The sequence below is a fragment of the Malaclemys terrapin genome, chromosome 1, assembly GCF_027887155.1.
Source record: "Malaclemys terrapin pileata isolate rMalTer1 chromosome 1, rMalTer1.hap1, whole genome shotgun sequence".
NCBI classification, from domain to species: Eukaryota; Metazoa; Chordata; order Testudines; family Emydidae; genus Malaclemys; species Malaclemys terrapin.
In genome coordinates, this window is record NC_071505.1 from 149,417,597 (window position 1) to 149,434,819 (window position 17,223).

The 17,223-nt window shown below is 46.9% G+C and overlaps 1 protein-coding gene across 4 annotated transcripts in view; it reads left to right on the top strand.

Moving 5' to 3' along the window:
* B4GALT4 (beta-1,4-galactosyltransferase 4) overlaps positions 1-17,223 on the top strand; it is a 72,190-nt gene that overhangs the window by 39,693 nt on the left and 15,274 nt on the right. For all 4 annotated transcript variants that reach the window (XM_054043512.1, XM_054043492.1, XM_054043502.1 and 1 more), the window contains 2 exons: positions 12,243-12,720; positions 14,608-14,840. In XM_054043512.1, the coding sequence (XP_053899487.1) occupies positions 12,450-12,720; positions 14,608-14,840 (504 nt within the window). In that variant the 5' untranslated portion in view covers positions 12,243-12,449. The remainder of the gene's footprint in view (positions 1-12,242; positions 12,721-14,607; positions 14,841-17,223) is intronic.

A 17,223-nucleotide genomic window follows, 5' to 3' on the forward strand; every position in this document is an offset into this window, starting at 1 on the left:
GTGAGGAATAGCTCTGTAATGATGCTGGCTTTGGTGAGACCCAACTGAGTACCAATTCAGGACAAATGGCTTAAAGCAGGGCAGTTATAGCCCAAGGCTGGGGTTCCTGTGCACACCAAGGCAAACCAAACCAGCCAAACAGAGAAGATTTCAGTTTTACCCCACTGGCTATCCATAAGTCACACAAGCAATTTCCTTAGACACTCAGTTTCCCAGTATCCCCATCACTGCCACTTGTTATGGAGACGAATGATTATGAAAACCAATACCCCAGTAAAAGAAAAATGGCTCTCCTGATCACAAAGGACCAAGCCCCAGACCAAGGTCAATATACAAGTTAGATCCTACCCACAAATCACTCTGTTGCCAATCCTTTAGAATCTAGACTCTAAAGGTTTAATCATAAAAGGAAAAAGATATAGATGAGAGCTAGAATTGGTTAAATGGAATCAATTACATACATTAATGGCAAAGTTCTTGGTTCAGTAATGGAATAAACTGCAGGTTCAAATTAAGTCTCTGGAATACATCCACAGCTGGGATGGGTCAGTCAGTCCTTTGTTCAGAGCTTCAGTTTGTAGCAAAGTCCCTCCAGAGGTCAGAAGCAGGATTGAAGACAAGATGGAGGAATTTTCAAGGCCTTTTATATCCTCCGCCCTGTGGAAGATCACAGCAGCAAGATGAAGCCTGGAGTCACATGGGCAAGCTACATGTCCATGCATGACTCAGTTCTTTACAGGCTGACACCATTGTTTACATGTTAGTTTGAAGGTTCCCAGGAAAGCTCAGATGTGGATTGGCATCTCCCAAAGCTCATTGTCAGCCAGGTGTTTTTTGATCAGGCACTTACTGAGAATAGTTCTTTCTTAAGAAGCTGACCAAATGCTTCACTGAGGCTACTTAGAATCAAAACACATTGATATTCAAATACATAGCCAATATTCATAACTTCAACAACAAAAATGATACACCCATACAGATAGCATAATCAGCAAATCATAACCTTTTCATAGACACCTTACACAACAACCTTTGTACAATATTTGTTGCAACTATATAACAGTGATCTATACGGTTACAGGTTATGTCAGTAAAGTCACAAGCTCCAAGTTGGGTAGCCATCTAGTGAAGCCTCCATGAGGTGCTGGAAAGGAAGCATCAGGGTGGATCAAGAGGTACCAGGCTCAGCACAGACCTAATCCATATAGCATGTAAAATACCAGTGGCTGCTGGCAGCCCATTTACACTCGGTCCTTCAGCTGTGGCTAACACCAGTGAAGCTGAACTTGTATTAGCAATGATGGGAAATGTTTTCAAAATTCCCTTAGTATAGATAAAGGTTATAGAATCTTACAGGCTTGACAAACCTGTATGTTTCTAATTTAAAAGCAAGCAGGCAACTCCCTGTCTCACCAAAAACAAACAACACTTTTCAGGCTGCCTTTATCGGTCACAAAGATGCCAAAAAAAGAAAACACCCAATTGTTTCCCCCTTTGCAAGTCGTCTTTAAATGTTGTGAAGCTGGTGCTTCATCTGATCAAAAACAGTACTGTGCATCAAGGCCACATGGTTGAGAGGATGAAGAGTCCTGAGCTGATTAGAATGAACTTCAGAGCCAGAATTCAGTGGTCGCCTAGCAGGCAGTCTGTGAATCCCAGCCTTAGAAAAAGGCAGCTGCTGAACTGTTTCCCAGCAGGAAGCTCAAGGTGGCTCTGCTTACATATATGTTCACTTGGCACATGCTTCAGGTGACTATGAAGTGAGAGAGAAGTGTTCCCAGTCTTTGATTATTGTAACATTTCACCTGGGTCTGATTTTATTCCAAACCAGTGAGTGTGTCAAGATTTACAGGCTCAGGAGATGGTCTGGTAATTTTGTGGCAGAAGGGAGGTGCTCTTGCCAACAGGTCTGACATTGTGAATATATGGGTGCAGGTAATACTTCATGCTCTAAACAATGCAATGGCACCTTCATCACAGAACCGCCTGCAGGGTCACCACCTTGGACACCTGTTAAACAGAGCCACAGCACATAATGGCTGCAGAGCTGCGGTAGAACATAGCCAGAGTGGGACTGGGAGCCAAAGAAAGGAGTGTTAGAGCAGCTGGACTCTTGGGTCTCACAAGAATCCCAAAGGGCACACAAGCAGTGTTATTTCATAAACCAGTGTTGGAGGAATGTTAGTGACTTTGCCATCTGCTGTAACTGTGGCCCTTTCATCACTCAGTGAGTGGCCATTGGCAATCCATGTATCTTCATACCATTTTCAGAGTTATGAGTGGCAGACAAGATGTGCAGGGGCTACTGTTGCTGCTAATGCAAGTTATGTGCACTGTTTCTTCAAATCCCATAGTACAGAGATTGGGGGAGGTTCTAGGCAGTGAAGCAGAGACAGACAGGCAGCATATCTTTAGGGATAATACTGTCTTCCTTATTTTAAAAGTGTTTCTTGTTGATTGTCAGCAGAAAGTTTAGCATGACTGGAGGTAGCACTAAAGTGGGGGAGCTATTGAGAAGGTATTTGTAGTCAAGGATATCTAGAGCAGAAATGGAGGGGATTAGTGGAGGCTGGTGGTGGGGTACGATTTCCACGGCTGACTTAATGTGGGGTGGGAGGAGAACTGTATAGGGCATGGCATAGAGGCAGAAAGGGGCCTATCAGCTAGCAAACTAAGTGTGGTTTGCTCACGTAGGACATGTAAAGCTGTGGGGTTCACTGAAGGCTGGCGGAGGAAGACGTTTTCAGGGGGCATTATTTGAGGGTAGGTTTCTAGTGTGTTCATGGTAAGGGAGACAAAATGGGGACGCTCAGTCAATGAACTATTGGCTGCATCTGTGGTGTGGGGCTGCGAGCTCTGCTCCCAAAACACCCTCCATGGTGGGGATAATGTACAAATAGCTGAATTGGTTTTGGCAAATCAGTGTGGACACCGGCCCAAACTTAGCCAGTTCAACAAGGCTAGTGAGGACATGCTGAATTTTGTGCATCAACCTGTTCAGTTAAGTGTCTACTATGGATGACACTTAACGGTGAATGAGGTATGCGGTGCATAGTTCTTGTGCCCTCCTTCCCTCTGCACAGCCCACTGGAGTCACAAATAAGGAAGAGATGGGAAGAACTTGCTGCTACACTGAGTAGGGATCCTGTAGCCACTGCAGCCTACCTCTCTCCCTGCCAATGCATGTCCCTCTCATCAACTCCTAGTTTGAAAAGCTTGGTCCAATACAAGATATTACCTCACCTACCTCATCTCTCTTATAGTTTGAAGAGTTGGTACTGAGAGAGCCTGGAGCATTGTTCTTCCTTCACAACTCCCTTCCCCACCAGCTAAGATACCCTCCTCTCCCACCCAATCCTCTAAAATCTTCTAGAGAAGACGCACCTACCTCATGAACTAAAGAGATCCTATCTTCACATTATCACTCAGCCTTTCTATCAGAGGGAACCTATTCCCAACCAGTCAGCTCACAGAACTTGGGGGAGTGTGGAAGAATTAATTGATTTGTAGGGGGAGAGAGTGAGGAACTGATGGATGTTTTTGGGGAAGAGCATTTTACCCAGAGAATGTTCCATGCCTTGCTAAGGGCACGTCTTCACTGGCCGCAGCAGCGCTTTAACATGGCTTGTGTATTCGGGGCATAGCGCTGGGAGAGAGCTCTCCAGTGCTCTTAAAAAAAACCCACCTCCACGAGGGGAATGGCTCCCAGTGCTGGTGCACTGTCTACACAGGCTCTTTACAGCGCTGACACTTGCAGCACTCGGGGGGGGGGGGGGGGGGGGGGGGGGGAAGGGTGTTTTTTCACACCCCTGAGCGAGAAAGTTGCAGGGCTGTAAAGTGCCAGTGTAGACAAGCCTTTAGTGAGGTAGAATGTTTTTCAGAGATTCCTTGTTAGAATGTTGGCAGGATATCACTTGAACAGGGGGGGAGGGAATGCAAGTGCTCATGGAGCAGAGGTTGCATTTTTGGCACTGTGGTGGTGTCCCCATGCTTCAGAGTTGGCACCCCAAGGCCACTTCTCTGCATGTGCCTCATCACCAGTAACAAGGATTCTGCAGTCAGAATTTAGTTTGCTCTGAGAGAGTAGCAAGAGAAATAAACTGAGTCAGTGTCTCTTAGTTGTTTGCTCCATCGGAGTAAAAAGCTGTAAAACTGTGTGCTCATCACTAAAGTTTGTAGATGCAAGATTCAGTATGCACAAGGAGGAGATCTGCTGAGATCATTATTATATAGTTACTTTTATGACTTTGTGCCTTAAATGTGAGGGGAGTACTCTGCTGGATAGTGCAGTGGCTGTTAATGAGTGACTGTGGGAACCTTGAGTAAATTATTTCCTGCTCTGTATTTCTGTTTACCCATCTGCAAAATGGGGATGATGACATCCACCGCACAAGGGTGCTGGGGATTTAATTTGTAAAGTGCTTTGAGTTCCTGTGATGAAAAGCATTGTGTTTTACTGGTATTCTCATTACCCATGCTGACCTTTAGCTGCTGCCTCTTGTTTTCCTTCTGTAGTGTTTGTTGGTGGAAGGTGTAACTTACACCTTCCACCAACTTGAGCTGGAACTTCCAGTTTGACATAACCCTGCTAGATTTGACTGAGCTAAAAATAGCAGAGCAACCACGGTAGTGTGAGTAGCAGGAGAGGCTACCCATCCCAAGTCACACTCGTCTGAGACCTTAGGTACATACTTGGGCAGCCAGCTCATCCAGCCACTTTCGCATTCACTCTATTTGTAGTGCATTAGTGTGGGGTTGAAAGTGACTCAGTGAATTATTTGCATGTTATTTGTTCTCCTTGGTGCAGGTTTTACTTCTCTCTAAACCTAAAAAGGAAACAAACGGGTCCGTCCCGCTCTCAGAGGTCATTGCAGAGACTTGTACTGTTCACACATTTTACCAAATGTTCCAGTGCTTTTCCTCTTGAAATTCTGGGGAAAACAGTGAAAATGAAAGACCCAAGCAAACTCAGCTGTGTCCCTGTAATGGTGAGGTGTAGAGTAATCCACAAAAGAACACAGAGATCAGTGAGCACTGTCTCAAGGGCAGGAGAGATAGACAAGGGGGAAGGATTCAGAAGAGGTGAGGCTTTAATTTTACTTGTGTTTTTGGAAGGGGAGATTCTACCCTGTTGCTTTTGCAGATGGGAACTAAACATTTAGTGGGGAGGTGTCAAATATTATTGCACTATTCTCCTCTCCCCTGAGTTCATGCAGTCTCAGGGCCTTTCCCGCTCTACTTTTGAAACCAGAATGGCAGTGTTCCCCCCACTGTCTTTTCAGCTTTCCTATGGCCCCTAAGTTCTCCTCTCTTATCCCCATTTAACCTTTCCCAGTTTCCTCTGGGAGCAGGAATTGGGGACCCTGGGGCTTTGCAGGAAGTAGTGTTCCCTCCTTCCTGCTTGCTGCTTTCTGCCCTGCAACGCTATACAGAGCATCTCCCTCTCCTTTCATCTGGTGCTTCTGCCTCACTCATACCACAGCCCTGTGAGGGGGACAGGAGAGAGTTGTTCTGAATAGCTGCTGCTAGGTGCCAGCATTTCCCCTGAAAAGCCAAGAGCCCTCTTCTCCTACCGAAGAAGGTGGAGCCAGGGGTGGGTAAAACCAAGTCACCTTGCCAGCCACAGACTTGTCCCTCACACTCAACAGTGCCCAGCTGAGGAAGTGGGAGGAGGAGACAGATTGTGGCCACATAGACCCCCCATCCTGAGACAGCTCTGCTAGTTTCCCCTTTATTTTGTGAAGCAGTTCAAAATAACTTTCCTTGTTCTTAACACTGTCTATGTTTGATCCAACCTGTATCGCTGCCCTTGTCTCTCACTGCTCCCCTCGTCTCAGTTGGCACCAGCCTTCACCTTGTCCTTTCCCACTGCTTCATCACTATAGGGAGTTGGTGCCACAGCCTTCTCCTCTGCAGCTCCTGCCATCTGGAATAACCTCCTGAATCTCTCCTTTATCAAACCTTTTTTTTTTTTTTTTTTAAACCATAGTTCTTAGTAGCCCTAGTCATAGACCAACCCTCCACTGTGCAAGGGGCTGTAGAAATACAGAACAAAAAAGGAAGTCCTTGCCCCAAAGGGCTTAGTGTTGCATCCCTGACCATCCTGGCTAATAGCCATTGATAGACCTATCCTCCATGAACATATCTAGTTCTTTTTTGAACCTGTTATAGGCTGCTGCTGCACATTGAGTGCATGTTTTCAGAGAACTATCCACAATGACTCTAAGATCTTTTTCTTGAGTGGTAACAGCTAATTTAGACCCCATCATTTTGTATGTCTAGTTGGGATTATGATTTCCAATGTGCATGACTCTGCACTTATCAACATTGAATTTCATCTGACATTTTGTTGCCCAGTCACCCAGTTTTGTGAGATCGCTTTGTAACTCTTTGCAGTCTGCTTTGGACTAGGGTTGTAAAAGTCTAACCGGTTAACCGATAGGCATCAGTCTTATTCTCCTGGGGAAATTCTGCATGTGCACAGAATTCATGTCCCGCACAGATTTCTTTTCTTCCCCACAGAAAAATGTTTTTCTGACAGGGAATCAAAGGGAAGCTGCAAGAGCAGTCATGCACCACTCTCTAGCAGTGCAGGTATAACGTTTCAGGCACCCAGAGCAGCTGGCGAAGAGGTAAATCACCACAGGGCTGGGGACTCCCCAGCCAGTGGCTCCTATCCTGAGCTAGGATTAGCTGCTAGTCCCTGCTGGGCTGGAGGCAGGAGAGGATGAGACTTCCTCTTCCCCTGCAAGAAGTGGCTGGGGTTGTTTCAGACTCACCCCCAGAAACCTCCCCCAGCTACAGGAAGCTCAGCATCCTCCCCTGCTTCCTGCCCCCATCACTCGTGTGTGTGTGTGTGTCGGGGGGTAACTGTATGCAGAGCTACTCCCCCCCCATCCACCCAACCCCTCTGCATCCAGACCTCCCATACCCAGACATCCCTGCCAAGCCTCACTCGGTACATCCAGAAGCCCCCTAGCCCTTCATATCCGAACCCCACCCCAGTGAACCTCAACCCCTGCATCTGGAGACCCTTGCACCCAGACCCCCTGTCTCTGAACCCCCATCCCTGCATCCAGACCACCCCCCGCTGAGCTCCTTGCACTCGCACCCCACCCTGATACACCACCCCCTGCACCACCCTGAGCCCCCACATCCAAACCCCCATGCCACTGATCGCCAACTAGCTGCACCCAGACCCCCACCAAGCCCCACTCCCCTAGCACCCACACACCCCTGCTGAGACCCCCACACCCATACCTCTCTGCTGAGCCCCAACAACCTTTTATCTGGAAGCCCCTGCAGAGTCCCATTGCCCCTGCATCTGGAACCCCCTGATAAGCCTCTGTTCCTCCAGATCCCCCCCCACACACCGAGACACCCCACAGAGCTGCCTGCACCCAGATTGTCTCTCACTGAATCCTCTCACTCCGCATCTGGATCCCCCCACACTGAGCCCCTCCACACTTGGATCCTGCCTGGTTGAGCCTAGCTGCCCCACACCTGGTGCACCTGGCACAGAACAGCAGGGCCCCAGGGTGTTTCTGGGGCTGGGGCAGGCCCAGGCCTTATGCTGTGTCAAGGTTGGGTGCAGCCTCACTGCTGAGTCAGTGTCCTGGGGGTAGAGGCTGCAGGGTGAGGGCCGTCCTTACCCATATGAAAGCACGCAGCTGTGTGCTACTCCAGCCCCTGCTCTGGCTCTTCCCAAGGGCCTGCTCCGCCCCACTCCTTCTCCACCTCTTCCCAGACCCACCCCCGAGGGTACATCTACACTACAGGGGGGAGTCGATTTAAGATACGCAAATTCAGCTACGTATCGCAGCTGACTTACCCCGCTGTGAGACGGCGGCAAAATCGACTTCTGCGGCTTTCTGTCGACGGCGCTTACTCCCACCTCCGCTGGTGGAGTAAGAATGTCGATTCGGGGATCGATTGCCGCGTCCCAACGGGACGCGATAAATCGATCCCGAGAGGTCGATTTCTACCCGCCGATTCAGGCGGGTAGTGTAGACCTAGCCTGAGTGCGGGAGTGCAGCAACCTGGCCCCAGCCGCGCTGCTGGGGAGTGCTGGGGGTGGTTCCCCCTGCCCCCCGCTTTCCCCCTGCAGAGGCCTGGGGCCCAGCCCCCCTCCCGCCCCTGCAGAGGCCTGGGGCCCCACACGCACCCCCCACATAGGGCCCCAGAACAGCTAGGGACGGCCCTGTGTAGGGTGATCTTCCACCTTCGTGCAGCCAGTGGCCTGTGCTCCCCACTGCCATCCTGGAGCCTTTGCATTTATTTGACAAATAAAACTTGCAGAATTTTAAAATATTGTGTGCAGAACTTTTAATTTTTTGGCACAGAATGCCCTCAGGAGTAGTCTTACCAGTTTCGGTTAACAATTAAACTCTGCCTGCTGCCGGGACCCTGTGCCTGGCGGGGCCAGCAGAACAGCTTCACTGTTAACCGTTTAACCGATAGAATTTTAGTAGGTTAAATGGTTACTATTTTTAAACCCTGTTTACATCCCTACTTTGGACTTAACTATCGTGAGTAATTTTGTATATTCTCCAAACTTTGCCACCTCACTGTTTACCCCTTTTACCAGATCATTTATGAATATGTTTAACAGAGCTGGTCCCAATACGGATCCCTGGGGATACCACTATTTACCTCTCTCCATTGTGAAAACTGACAACTTATTTCTGCCCTTTGTTTCCTATTTTTTAACCAGTTACTAATCCATGAGAGGACCTTCCCTCTTATCCCATGACAGCTTTGTTTAAGAGCCCTTGGTGAGGGACCTTGTCAAAGGCTTTCTGAAATTTTAAGTACACTATATCCAATGGATCACCGTTGTCCACATGTTTGTTGGCCCCTTCAAATAATTCTAATAGATTGGAGAGGCATGATTTCCATTTTCAAAAGCCATGCTGACTCTTCCCCAACGAATTATGTTCATCTGTGTGTCTGATAATTCTGTTCTTTACTACAGTTTCAAACAATTTGCCTGGTACTGAAGTTAGGTTTACCACCCTGTAATTGGGATTGTTTCTGGAGCCTTTAAAAAAAAAATTGTTGTCACTTTAGCTATCCTCCAGTCATCTGGTACAGAAGCTGATTTAAGTGATAGGCTACATACCACAGTTAGTCTAATTTCTCTCTTCCTTGTATGGTGTGCATCATGAAAAAATATCATAGCTATGTGATCATGGGTCAGTGAGAGGGAGTGTCTTCTGGACATGGAACCTGTGAGGTGGTTGGGGGAAGAAATAAAAGGTTGGATCTATCATGCTGTCTGGAGTGGCTCATGACTGAGTGCTTACCTCAGAGCAGACTGTCAAAAACAGGGCAGACACCCCAAACTGGTGGTATGTTGGTGAAATCTAATTATACAACCCAGTAACAAATGTGAACTTCTGGATCACTGTAACAGTCTTACCATGGAGTCACAGACAGTTCCCTTAAGCTCTTCAGTCTATCTTGTCACTTAGACAAGCTGGACTTAGTGATAAATGGTCACTTACACCAAAAATCACAATAGTCAGGTTGCTTGCAATCCCAAGAGACTAGTCACTTACCCTAGCTCAATTGGTATCTTAGCTCTCTCACAAAAGATGCCTGTAGCCAATTCTGTAATAAATTAACTAAAGGTTATTAACTAGGAAAAAGAAATTAGTTATTTACAGGTGCAAGCAAGCAAGCATATAACACAAATGAATTGCAGTCTAAATCCTAAGAGTGATAGAGTCCAGAGTGACCTAGACAAATTGGAGGATTGGGCCAAAAGAAACCTGAGGAGGTTCAACAAGGACAAGTGCACTTAGAAAGGAAGAATCCCATGCACTGCTATAGACTGGGGACCGACTGGCTAAGCAGCAGTTCTGCAGAAAAGGACCTGGGGATTACAGTGGATGAGAAGCTGGATATGAGTCAGCAGTGTGCCCTTGTTGCCAAGAAGGCCAATGACATTGGGCTGTATAAGTAGGGGCATTGGCAGCAGATAGAGGGGAATAATCACTTCCCTCAATTTGGCACTAGTGAGGCCACACCTGGAGTATTGTGTCCAGTTTTGGTCCCCCCACTACAGAAGAGACATGGACAAATTGGAGAGAGTCCAGCTGAGGGCAATGAAAATGATTAGGGGTCTGGGGCACATGACTTACAAGGAGAGGCTGAGGGAACTGGGCTTCTTTCTTCTGCAGAAGAGAAGAGTGAGGGCTGATAGCAGCCTTCAACTACCTGAAGAGGGGTTCCAAAGAGGATGGAGCTCGGCTGTTCTCAGTGGTGGCAGATGACAGAACAAGAAGCAATGGTCTCAAGTTGAAGTGGTGGAGGTCTAGGTTGGATATTAGGAAACACTGTTTCACTAGGAGGGTGGTGAAGCACTGGAATGGGTTACCTAGGGAGGTGGTGGAATCTCCATCCTTAATAGTTTTTAAGGCCCAGCTTGACAAAGCCCTGGCTGGGATAATTTAGTTGGTGTTGGTCCTGCTTTGAGCAGGGTATTGGACTAGATGACCTCCTGAGATCTCTTCCAACCCTAATATTCTATGTAGTGATCTGTCAATGCAAAGTGTCTTCTCCTCCTCCCCCTCCCTCCCCGGGCTAAACCATGCCAAGCATCATGGGGATCTCTATGGTTGTGTTTAGAAATCCTTGCTCCTCCAAGTCCACGTAGCATAAGAGAGATTCAGTTTCTCCTTGATAGGGATTTTTATCCCTTCCTCTCTTGTCCAAAACTGATGGAATAAGTTTATGCATAGGTCTCTCCTTCTTGGAGGGAATTAGGAATGCAGTCAACAAAGTCTCTGTCCTTTGATGCTACAAAATAGGTCAATGCTTCCAATGGGCTATTCTTGTATGCAGGACAAGCACTTTGCCTTTATAAGTGCTTCTTTTCCTGTTTGTTGTGTAACACAGTTACAGAGGGTTACAATGCAAACACTCAGTATAATTTTGTACCATGGGCTATAGCAGGGATCGGCAACCTTTGGCACGCAGCTTGTCAGGGTAAGCCCTCTGGCAGGTTTGGCCGGTTTGTTTACTTGCCACGTCCGCAGGTTTGGCCGATCGCAGTTCCCAGTGATTCGCTGCTCCAGGCCTATGGGGGCTGCGGGAAGCGGCGACCAGCACATCCCTTGGCCCGCGCCACTTCCCGCAGCCCCTATAGGCCTGGAGCGGCGAATCAGTGCGAACTGCGATTGGCCAAACCTGCAGACACGGCAGGTAAACAAACCAGCCCGGCCCGCCAGGGGGCTTACCCTGGGGAGCTGCGTGCCAAAGGTTGCCGATCCCTGGGCTATAGAGAGATTATAAATGAGAGTAATACATGTAGCATCCTACAAGCATTTTATCAAGTCTAAACACTAAGCATGTTCTTATCAACTTAACACCTATTATCTGTTTTGATGGTGCTAACACACAAGTAAACAAGACTGGTTTCCAGTTATGCATTTGTAAATGTTCAGTGAGTCATGGGGTCTTGGCATGAGCTAGCACCTGGTCTGCCAGTATCACAGGATCATTGGGAAAAATCTCACTTGAAACTGAAACTCCCACTCAGAAAAACAGGAATACTTGCCTCCTCCCAGCTAGTTCTTCAATGTTCTGAGAGCAGATGAGAAGAAAGTGGAGGGCAGGGGTCACGAGGTGGTAATGCAGAGTGGCTGGGGAAGAAAGGATTTCTGACACTAAGCAAGCATTGTGTGGCTCACTCCTGGGGTGCATCCCTGAGAACATCTCTCCTTAAACTTTAAAGCAAAGCAAGTTTCATTCCTCAGAGGTAATTTCAGCTATGCCTCGCTTTTCAGGAGTGTGGCTAGAGGCAGGCCAGGCAGAGCTTCCTGCCTTCCGGTTGGTGTTAATTATTTGTACTGAAATAGTCCTATAGACCCAAAATCAGGGCCCCATTGTGCTGGGCACTGTATACACACATGGTAAGAGACAGTTCCTGCTGCAGCTCATAATCTAAATAGGACCAGACAGAGAGAGGGTGGGAGCGGAAACAGAGGCCCAAAGGGTGGAAGAGATTTGCCCAATGTCACACAGCAGGTCAGTGGGAGAGCTGGGAACAAAACCCAGGTTTCTCGACTTACTGGCTGGTGCCCTAACAACTTTTTGTAGTGCTTTGGCTCTCTGCTTCTCTGTTAGCACCCCTTGTGCCCCATGTTCTTCTAGTGAATTCGATGGGGTGGGCGGGGAGTGTGTTGTAGTGCAGCTGGGGGAATATAAAATAACCTCTTCTCTCTGTTTTGGTCTAGGGTGAGTCATGTGATGTTTGCCTTCCAACAATCACTGTACCAGAACTCCATGAGTTCCAAAGCAACAGGAGTCTCAGCAGCCTTGGATATCTCCCAGCTTCCTGCCTTATTGTGACATTCCTTTTATTTTCACCCTTCCGAAGTGTCTGGTGAAAGGGCTGCGTCAGGAACATTGCTGAGGGAGTGGCTTGCAAACGAGAGAGGGCCATGGGCTTGAGCTCTGTCATCCTTCACCTCTCCTACAAATTCAGGCTGCTGCTGATCTTCATCTTGTGCATGATGGTGGTAGCATGGGCCACCTCCAGTTACCTTGTGGACACTGTACAGGAGACTCCGAAAGCAAAGAGCTTGGTGGAGAATTTCAGGAAGGCAACCATGCTGGAGAAGGAGAATCAGAAAAAGAAGGCCATGTCAACTGTTAAAGTTCATACAGTGAAGTCCACCATGAGTCACTGCCCTGCTCTCTCTCCCTACCTGCGTAAGTGGCTCAGTTTTCAGTGTCTTTAATGAATGAAATCTGCTTTTGTGCTACTGATTCCTTGGTTCCCCTCTGGCCACCTCACCCAGGTGCTTTTCTTGTGAACCAAACTCACAGCTAGTGACTGTTGCATAACAGATAAACAGCATCCTCTTAACAGTTAGATATCCGTTCACCCTAGAAATACTTAAGAAGTATAAAGAGATGTGGAGGACAGTTTAATACATTATGGGGAGAGGTTGTTGAGTCCATGCCATGCCCAGTGATGGTGCTTTGGCTAGGTGAATTAAACTAACTCTGGTAGCTCATGCGTTACCTATATAGCTGTCCCCCTGCCTTCATTCTGAAAGGATAGCAAAAACCCACCATGCCAACACTGGAAGGAGATGGAATGGATGACATTCCTGCTTGCCTATGAGACTAGTCTGGCCCATATGTACTTACTGGCTATGACAGCCAGTTAGACAGTGGGGACAGAAGGGGCGGGGGAAGGAAAACCCATCAAAAATAGCTGTAGCAGCCTGATATCTGGATACTGTACTCCATTGGCAACTGTAGGTATCTGGTTACTGGGCTCATTACAGGTCCCATACTGTGCTCTTAACTGTTTAATCTGTTATATCTGCAGTACTTGAGTACAATCCATTTTCTGAAATGCATATTGCAACGAGCTGAACTCCAGAATAATAATTTAGTAAGAAATGGGCCTCTGCCCCTACCTGACTTGCTTGCTGATTCCACTGCTTCACTCCTTTATTTTATGCTGTACCCTGTGGTAAGAGCTTTCCATCCTCCTCACAACCCATATACTTCCTTCCCCTTTCCATCTCCACAGCAGATGTGAAAACCCTGGTGGGAAATGAAATGCAGTTTCATAAGTGTACCTTCCTTTGACAAAGACTGTGTGACTGTTTTGGGGATTATGCTGTCCTCCTGGTGGACATCTTCAGAGGCTTCCTTAGACTCCTCGTTGTTTTCTTAGACTGGCCATTTTTATTAGTACTGTAGCTCCATGGAAACTTGAGCAGCCCGTGGAACCTTGAGGTTCGCCATATTGGCCCATGCTACCTTTTTTCAGCTTTACTGCCAGGGGGTGATTTCTATGTTAGCAGCACAAAGCTTCTGGACCATGTCGTCCTCCTTGTATGCCCACACTCATGCAAACTGGTTGGGCGATGCTGACATTTTTTCCTGCAAAAAAAAATAGTTTTAAAACATTTATTTTTTCCCGGGAATTTTTTTCAGTCAAACTTTGCAACCATCTCTAGTCACAGTTGTGTGATTTCTTCTCCCGCAAGTGAGCTTTCTCTGTGTCAGCAGAGGCCATGATGAAAGATCAGCACAGCAGCCATTGAAAAGGTCTCATTTGGGCATGGGAATATTGGATTAATAAGAGCCGTTTCCTGACCCTTAAATGTTTACATCCTTCTATGTCCATGGTTAAAGCCATGATGATTCCCTGCACTCCTATTCTCACATCTCTCTCCACTCTTGTTCCTCCCCTCCCTCTCCTTGAAGCCCATGTTGAAACCATGACTATCCTTCTGGTTGAGTGGGATTCTTTTTATGTATCATTGGCATTGCTTCTTCAATGAATAAATGCTAAGCAACTCCAAGTACCCACTCTCTTCAGGACTCATGTATTGCCTTTACAGCACTCTCCATTCCATTTGATCTGGGAAGCAAGATAAATCAGAATTTGGGATTGAACCCAGGCTTCTCATGCTGTTGTATGGACTGTTATAAAGGAGGTCAGACTAGATGATCAGAATGGCCCCTTCTGGTCTTGGAATCTATAAATGCTGGAGTGCAGAGCCACTCCCCTGAAGGCACTGAGCTAGCCCAAAACCTGAAATGAATTAAGAATGCTTCCTGTGCTTCTCCTAGAGGGCCCCAGCCAGCTCAAGTTCAAAGCATCTCTCACATTGGAAGAGGTACAGAAGGAGAACCCTCAGGTTGCAAAAGGCCGGCATCGCCCTGTAGAGTGCTCAGCACTGCAACGAGTGGCCATCCTGATCCCACACCGCAGTCGAGAGACGCACCTGTTGTACCTGCTGGAGCACCTCCACCCATTCCTACAGAGACAGCAACTGGACTATGGTATCTATGTCATCCACCAGGTGAGGCAACAATGAAGGCAAGAGAACTACCAGTCTGGGAGGGATGGGAGATTAATTAACGCTTGTGCATCCCAAACTCTTCTGCCCTGCAAATATTCCTCCTGGCTTTGTGATGGTGTCTTGGGGCTGGCTGTCTCCTTTATTGGCTAGAGGACAACAGCATTCCTTTTGCTCAGAGATCCTGTCTGAATTAGAGAAGCTCTTTAAAATGTCCCACCTTCGCTAACACCAATTCAGTTCTGTCTGTGCTAACAATGTTGTGAGCTTCAAGACAGACTGACTGGTAGCTGCCTCTTGTGCTTTATGCATGATGCCATCCAGCCTGCTCAGAACAAGTCTAATTGTTATAGTGCTAACATGGCTTTGATAGCCCTTCTGCATTGGGGCTCACACTGGTGCTAATACTGGGGAATCTGGACTATTGTTAAAGATGGGAATCCTTTTAGAAAATGTCCTTGATGTAGCTAGAGCCTTTAAAATCATACATAGGAAGCCCTTGTCAGCCTGAATAAACTATGAAATGTATTGTAGCTTAGTTAGCATTCCTGAGCTAGGGCTTGGGGTGACCTGACCATCCTAATAATGTTTCTTACTGATACAATTAACTTACCCAGCACATTAAACTTACACAACTAGGATGAAATGTTCTCAGCCCCAAAACTTTTGGGGGTGTTCAGATCAAGGATCTTGGTTCTTGGGTCTCTTCCACGCCTTCAGATTGTCACTATCAAAAACTATCATTATTCACATCATAGTACTTGTGTACAAATTCCTGTTGTCTAGAACAAAACACTAAATAAGAGCTCTTTGGCATACAGGTACTCTTTGAGTAGCAAAGATTAATGGAATGTGAAGTCCTGACAGTATGTTTGATACCTTTTGAGATTCTGTGATCTGCCTGTTCACATTCAGTGGCTCTGCTAACTTAATTGCTAATTTTGTAGAGCATTTTAACCCTTGTTTGGGTTTCTTTCATGCCCAGCACTGGTGCTGTGGTCAGGTGAGCTTGAAGCAGTAGCCTGCTCTGGGAGTGGAAACCAGCAAATGCTTTTCTTGTAACCCACTCTGAGGACTTTGTTTTTTAAACTTCCATTCACATGTCTGCTCTACTTTGATTCACTATTCAGATAGCAGAAAACAAATAAATTAATGGAAAACTCCCCACCCTGTCTTGTTTAAATAACCTCACAATTGTGTCCTAAACCAGGAAGAGGCAGGACATTTCTGAATGAAGGCCTATTTCTAGCTCTAAATCATCAAGGAACAGGAGCGATCGGCAGGATCTGCTTTCACTTGGAATATCCTGTTTTGTTTGTTCATTGCTCTGAATCAGAGTTTTAAAGGTTGGCTGAAGCGGGGGATGTCCCTCCTAAACTACTTTAGGATGTATTAAAGAAGGCCCCAAAGCTCCGTCTGTCTAATCTATCAAGAGTGCCAGGTCTTGGTTTCCCTGTTTTGCTGGAGGGTCTCTGTTGAAGACTCAGATGTGGACTGGGACTCTCCCATAGCCCTTTATTGTTAGGGGGCAGTGATGGATAGGCACACATAAAACCAGCACATGTAAACACAGAGAAGGGATTTTGAGGATCAGCTGTTGTTTGCTCTTGTTAACTGTGACGTCATAACCTTACTAGTTGTTCAGACTGTGTTCCAGAAAAAGCAGGGTGGACCACACCTGACTTTTTAATACTAAACATGCAGGGACTGCCTCTTGGGTGATTTTTGGGGGGGGGAGAGAAAGAGAAGGAAAGGGCCTTTTAAGTCTTCTCCACTGATCATGAAAAGGGCACCAACCCAATCCTTTTTCCCTCTGCAGGTCACCTTTACATTATTTTAAAAATAGGTATTTTTTTTTAAAGGGGTGCTGGTGAAAACCCTGGAGAACAAATGTTTCCTTTGTCCATGAAGTAGGTGCTGAGCTGTTTGCCGCAATTTATTCTTCCACCAGTGTGCCCTAAGCCTGCCTATAGGGGGAGAAAGGGGAGTTTAATCTCCATGAGTTATGCTATGCAGTCCTTGGGTTTAGGCTGAAACTGGCAACAAGAGGGCCAGTTAGAGCCAATGGTAATTGTGATGTGGCTCTCTGCATGTAGGAACTGGATTGGGGTGACCTGATCAGTGACTCCAAACAGCCTTCAGATGTTTGACTCTTTGTAACTACTAGCCTAGGTTGAATTTGACCTAATATGTAAGTGAAAGGCTCCATATCCATACTCAACATATATGCATGCCTGCTCTTCCCCCAGATTTACCATCCCCTGGATGTGAGAAGAGCCAGCTTCTTCAGACTTTCACAGAGCGCTTCTCTGTCTCCCTGGATGGATCCTGAAAGGACCCCCTCCCATTCCTCTGAGATGGGCTTTTAAACTCTTTAGTGTTTTGA